The 6,478-nt window shown below is 56.9% G+C and overlaps 1 protein-coding gene across 1 annotated transcript; it reads right to left on the reverse strand.

Moving 5' to 3' along the window:
- Positions 1 to 169: 169 nt before the first annotated feature.
- LOC136558470 (NACHT, LRR and PYD domains-containing protein 3-like) lies at positions 170 to 4,933 on the reverse strand. The gene is made up of 7 exons (XM_066552919.1): positions 4,846 to 4,933; positions 2,459 to 4,151; positions 1,826 to 1,954; positions 1,424 to 1,594; positions 1,040 to 1,213; positions 745 to 915; positions 170 to 579 (listed from the first exon to the last, which is right to left on the reverse strand). The coding sequence occupies exons 1-7, from the start codon at positions 4,889 to 4,891 to the stop codon at positions 378 to 380; spliced, it is 2,586 nt and encodes an 861-aa protein (XP_066409016.1). The 5' UTR covers positions 4,892 to 4,933; the 3' UTR covers positions 170 to 377.
- Positions 4,934 to 6,478: the final 1,545 nt, after the last annotated feature.

The raw sequence follows: 6,478 nt of genomic DNA on the forward strand, positions 1-6,478 counted from the left end.
CTATTAAAACACAAAGTGGACAGAAACTCACTGCCAGGCCTGGAACATCCTTCTTGGGCTGGCACTTTCATTTTAGATACACCAGCCACGCACAAGCATGTGAGGCAGGAACTGGAACCAGAGACCCCATCCTTGGCTGAGGGGGAGAAATAGTGGGAGATGGCTGGGATTGTCTTCGGGGTCTTTATTTGGCACTGCCAAATGCACAGAACTGCTGCCCCCAACAGCGAGGGCAAAAGGGAGAGGGCAGGAGCCGGACTCCGCCCCGCAGATGCAGCAGGATCTCCTCCCTGTGCCCCGAGGGTGGGGCAGGCTCAGCCCCACTCTCAGCACGGGGAGCTGGGCCAGGACTGGCTCTGGTTGTTGGAAGGATTTTCCTAAAGGATGGGAGGTCTCCTGAAGGAGGGCAGCGCCTTCCTGCCCCCCGGCAGCAGCCCGCGGTGGCAGGGCAGCCGGGCCATGGCCCCGGCCTGCGGCACGTCGTGCTCCAGGAGGTTCCCGATGTTCAGGCCGGGCTGCAGGGCCCGGAGGGCGTCCAGTTCCTGCAGCAGGGCCTGGCTGAATCCGTCCGTGCTCAGCCTGGGCGTGGAGGAGGCAGGAGCAGAGGAGAAGGTGTTGGAGCTTGCGGGGAGGGAGGTGCTGAAGGGGCCGCGGTGCCGGTGCGGCCCTGCCTGTCCCGCAGCCTCCGCTGCCCGGCTCGGGCATGCCGGGCATGGAAGGGCCCGGGGCAGGGCCCTGACTCACCCCAGGCTCCTCAGCGGGCAGGCGGGCTGCCGGAGCTGCTGGCAGAGCTGCAGGACGCCCTGGGCTCGCAGCTCGTTGTCACTCAGGTCCAGGCAGGTGAGACGGGGCCCCTGCAGCAGCCGCGCAGCCAGGGCCGGGCAGGAGGCGCCCGACAGCCGGCAGCTGCCCAGCCTGTGGGAGCGAGGGAAACAGGGAAGGAGGGCTTTGGCCTCTGCTTGCTGAGCTGCTCCGGGTGGGAAGGAGAAAGCTCTGCATAAGAAGGAGGGAGCACTTGCCCATCCTGTAGCCCCTTTACCGCAGTGTCTGTAGCGGGCAGGCACATTTCTGGAGCCCCTCACACAGCAGCTCCACGCCGGCATCGCGCAGGCCCTCGCTGAAGGACAAATCCAGCTCCTCCAGGGAGGTGTTGGTGCCCAGCACAGTGGCAAGGTCCTCGCAGCTGGCACTGGTGATGCGGGAATACCGCAGCCTGATGGGAACCCCGGGAAAACCCTCAGATCCTCCTGAGTGCTCTTACTGCCATCCCACCATGGTAACATTCCCCACCCTGGTGCCACAACCTTGCTGCTCCTTGGCCTGAAGTGTGGGACAGAGGCATCATGCCACCCCAGGTGGACCCTCTGTGGTGTCTCCCGAGCTCTCACGTCTGAGAGTTCTGAGGGACTCTGGGGGTACTCACCGCAGGATGCGCAGGCGGCAGCCCGGAGTCCGCAGCCCCTCACAGAGGAGGCGCACGCCACTGTCACCCAGCGAGCTGTCAGCCAGCTCCAGCTGGGCCAGGCCCGGGTGCTCCGCCAGCAGCGCTGCCAGCTCCGCACAGCAGCTCTCGGACAGCCGGCACCACTGCAGCCTGCGGGAGAGCACGGACAACAGGGACTCAGCACATCTCACCTGTCCTGGCTGCCCACCTGCCCACCAAATCCTCAAGTAAAGAGGGCCTGGCCTCCCCCTGGCTGCTTGCCATTGTCCCCAGGGAGCAGTGAGGCAGCACCAACCCACTCACCCCCTGCACTGTGGTCTGGGTGTCCCCACCCACAGCCCGGATCCCAGCCCTGGTTTGGGCTCCACGTGCGTCTCTCACCGGAGCACCTGCAGGGCACTGTCCCGGTGCCGCAGAGCCCGGCAGAGCAGGTGGATGGGGCAGGGCAGCTCCTCCCGCTGCCGCATGACGAGGGCACCAGGATGTCCTCCGGCTCCTGAGACTCCAGAGCTGCAGGGAAACAGAGCCGCGGTGCTGGCAGCTCTTGGTTCTGACACCAGCACACAACCCCCCCACCCCGAGCAGAACCTCCAGCTTCTCCAGAGGGACCTTTGTGGCTTTGGAGGAGCGAAGGACCTCAAGCATTGCTACTGGAGCCACCCAGAGATGTAAGGTGAGTCACAGGGTGCATTTAACATTCCAGCACAAGGGATCCCCCTTTTTGAGGGAGAAGGGGGATGATGGGAACTCACAGTGACACCTGGGCACATGTGGGCCTGGCCAGGTCGAGCCAAGAAGCTCCATCACTATCAATTCCACAGTGGGCAGCGGATGGAGGAGCCCATGTGTTCCTTATTCTCCCCAGGAATAAGTAAATCCCCTGCTTGTGGAACCAAACACCCACAGAAAGGCCAAACTGGTGTTCAGGAAGGAGGAGCTGAATCATCCTTTGGGACAGAGGAAGAGAAATCTTTGCAGTTTTGGGTCATTAAAGCAAGGAGGAGCAGGACTTACCAAGGCACTGACACATCCAGCTCTGCCTCAGGATCCCGCCAGTGAAAGGAGCATCCCTGGAGGGTGACGGAGCCCAGCCCAGCCCAGTGCTGGATGCAGAAGGAAAGAGCCATCTGGTCATACAGGGTCAGCCTGGTGTCCTGCAAGTCCAGGTCAGTGAAATGACCCAATGCACTTTGTGCAAAGCTCTTCTTGTTCATCTCGAACAAGAAGTGGAAAGTGTCCATCTCCGAAACCTTCAGTGCTTGGCCAGGGTGGGAGAGGCCTCTGTGCCTCCTCTGAAGCCACTCCAGCAGCTCTTCCCGGGCTCGTGATGAAATTCTGCACCCAATGGTTTTGTCCATGTACTCTATGGATTTCTGGCTGACCAGACCAAAGAGGAATTGCACTGTTACATTCAAATCCTTTCTGGACTTGTTGTAGCTTTCCAATAATTTATTTACATCCTTCTCAAGCCTCCCCAGGCTGCTGATCGTTTCCCCATTGTCCTCCAGAACGTAAAACATTGCTGCAAAAAACTCCTGGAGGTGCAGGTGGGTGAAAGCATAGACACTCTCATGGTCTTCTCCTTCCCTTGGGATTCTTTCATTGAGGAAGTAGGGAAGAAGACCTGTCAGGTCCAAGCCACAGTCCTTGATTTCCTTCTCCTCAAAGAGGACCTTGTGCTTCCAAATACCCTGGGCAGCCAAGGAGCAAAGTTGGAGTAGGAACTGCTGGAGGACCTGTGGGTTGTCCCTGTCCCTGTGCTTCAGTAACTGGGAGAGGTAGAACATCATCATCCCTGTGGTGGTTTTGGAGCACTCAAGGAGGTTTTTCTTCCCACAAAGCTCTTGTTCAAGGATGGTGCAGATGGTCCAGCTCATGATAGGGATGACACACAAGCTATAGAGGATCTCGTTGCCTCTGACAAACCTGAAGGCCATGTCTGCTTTGCTGGGGTTTTCAAAATACCTATGGAAATACTCCTCCCTCCTGGCTGCCGAAAATCCCAGTATCTCCACATAATTCTCACCCTTCAGGCACTGCCTCAGGCTTCCAAGAGCTGTTGGCCTTATGGTGATGAGCAAAGAAGCTTTGGGGAGCAGAGTCTTCTTCAACAAGCTCATCAGGGTGAGCTCCAGAGGCTTCACCTCCCTGGGGTCAGAGCTCAGCTCAGCTTCGGGGTGAACCAAGGAAAACCCCAGGGCCTCAAAGCCATCAAAAATGAACAGGATCTTCTTCTGGTCATCCAGGATCTTCCCAGCTGGCACTTGCAGGCCAGGACAGCACTGTGAAACCAGGTTTGCCATGCTGGCTTCCATGGGAAGGACGATGGCTTTGCAGTCAATGCAGAAGACAAAGTCAAACTGCGTGTGGAGTGCCCCTTCTCCCCACTCCACCATCACCTTCCTGACCATCATTGTCTTCCCCATCCCTGGGGCCCCCACCAGCACCACGACCTGTGGGGTTTGCCCGTCTCCACTGGGTTCAAACAGCATGGTGGTGGTGGTGGCTGCTCTGCTGCTGGCACTGCTACATCCCTGGCCGGTTCCCACAGCTCCATCCTTGGCTCCGTGCTTGCTCTGAGGCTCCCTGGTGATGGTCAGGGTGGTGAAGCGGCTGTGGAGGGACAGGCTCTCCCTGGGACAGGCGCCCAGCTCCCTGTCCTGGCAGGACTCCCGGACCATGTGCTCTCTGCTGTCCCACCTGTGCTCTGTGCCAAGAGGAGCAGGGTCAGTTCCCAGCCCAGAGAAATTCCCCACCAGCCCACCTGTGCTCCCGACACACCAGCAGCTGCTTATTTCAATGCTCAGTGCTCTCCTAAGTCTGGCTGCGGCACTAAGGACACAGTTTGTGAGGATTTGGGGACTCTGGTAGGTTGGGCGTTCTTCTGGGTCCTGATCCTTGTCTATTAACCCTTGTTTTATCATCCCCATCCACCTGGGAGCAAATGCAACTGCCTGGGGCTGCCCTGCATGCTTCAGGGGACAAAGGCTCCAGAGCACAGACCTCTGCAGAGATATCCTTAATCCCCATCCCAGGAGGAATGAATCTGTCCAGGCGGCTGCTGGAAAGTGCTGAGAGCACTGGGTGAGCTTTAAGGTCACTTCCAAACCAAACCATTCTGTGATTTTAAACAATGCAGGAGGAATTGTTTATTTATTGAGGAATTACAAGCCCATGTAATTCACTGCAAGGATGAGCTGCCTGGACAGAGCTGGGTAACCCTGTCCCCAGAACAGCTTCAACAAGGAGTGCCCAGGACTGAACTCAGAGCCCAGGCCCATGCCAGCTGGTGGGGAGGCTCCAGGTGAGGCTGCTCAGCATTCCAGGCTATAAATAGTACCCCAGGGGGAGCAGGGCTTGGATTTTCACTGCAAGGACTTCCTGCTGCCAGGGAAACCCACCTTGGGTGCTGCAGCAAGTCATTCCACTGTGAGAAATGTCCTTCATCCTGCTTTCCTGGGAGTTTGAGGTACGGACAAACAGTGCTGCCCAAACAGCCACAGGGTTTTGCTGCTACGTGGCCTTTTCCCCCTTCTCCAGCTGTGGGGTGGGTTGTAACTGGGGCTCTAGGAAAGGAGAGAGGCTCCTTTAGGATCTTTGGATGCTCAGGGATGAAAGGGGTGTGAGCCTGTGCTGTGACCTGCTCTCCTGGTTTGCCTGCTCCAGTTTATGCACAGGGCACCTGTGTCTGGATTAGGAGGGGGTAACCGACTCGATGATTTTATTTTCTGTGAGTGATGATTGTCTTTCCATGATGGGGGAAAAAAAAAGCTTCAGGATGATGTGTTTAGCAAAGCAGCCTGTGAGGGATACTGGGAAAGGGAGAAAGGATGTTTTAAGGCACACTGGGAGTTTAAGGACTCCTTATGGACATCTTATTTCCCTGCTCAGAGTCAGACATTACACTGTCCCTCCTGCTTGCAGGACATCAAATAATTCTGGGGATAACTGTTTCTCTCCAAAGGAAATGGTCTCAAGTGTGTCAGGGGACATTTAGACGGAATATTTGGGAAAATTCCTTCACTGAAAGGGTTGTCCAGTCCTGGCACAGCTGCCCAGGGCAGTGGTGGATCCCCATCCCTGGAGGGATTTAAAAGCTGCGTGGATGTGGCACCCAGGGACAGGGATAGTGATGGCCTTGGGCAGTGCTGGGGAATGTTCGGTCCTGATAACCTCAGAGGGCTCAAACAATTCCATGATTCTTTGTTCCTTCCCACGGATGCTGCTGCCACCAACATTCCCCTGTGGGTTTTGCAGGGGGAGCTCCCCAGGAGCCAGGGCTGTCCTTATCCCTGGTAACTCCTCCTGGGAGGTGCTGTGAGCAGAGGGGGAGGGGGCAAATCCAGCAGCACCGTTTCTAAAGGTTTCCCACTCCCTCTGACCTTGAAAAAGCCATTTTCACCTTGCTGTGTCTCAGCCAGGGCTGCCGCTTGCTGTGCCTGTGCTGCATTAGGGGGATGTGACTCTGCCACGGGGAGATGGGGGAAGTGTATTGTTTTTACAGCTTTTCCTTCACTTCCCTTTTTCCTACCTCAGTTAAAAAAAAAAGTTTACATTCAGAATTTAAATGTAACGTGAATTCCGGTCTGAGGCGTGTAAGAGCATCACGTGGGGCTGTTTATCTCCTAAGGCAGAGGCAGAGTGTGTGATCACAAGGAAACCACTGCTGGAACCCCTCATCCAGGCTCTGGGGACAAGACCCCGTAGTTCCCACTTGCAGGAGGCTCCCTCCCTCCTCCTGCCACCTTGAGGATATTCCTGCCTGATACAGAAGTAGCAAAGAGATTTTGCTAGGGAAGCAGTGGTTTGGGGGTGTCTCCTGCATTAAACTGTGGATTTCCACCAGCTTTGCAGGAATTCAGCCCCTCTGCTGCTGTCATTAGGTCAGCGGATTTGGGAGGCGTTAAGAAGGGGAAGCAGCTGTTTGGAGCCATGGAAAGGTCCTGTCTGTGCCTGGCACAAGTCTCTGAAAAAGCAGGGAGTGCTGGCACTGCTGGGTGCGGGACCAAACAGGGAACAGAGGGTACATCAGCT

The sequence above is a fragment of the Molothrus aeneus genome, chromosome 6 (genome assembly GCF_037042795.1).
Source record: "Molothrus aeneus isolate 106 chromosome 6, BPBGC_Maene_1.0, whole genome shotgun sequence".
Classification (NCBI taxonomy): domain Eukaryota; kingdom Metazoa; phylum Chordata; class Aves; order Passeriformes; family Icteridae; genus Molothrus; species Molothrus aeneus.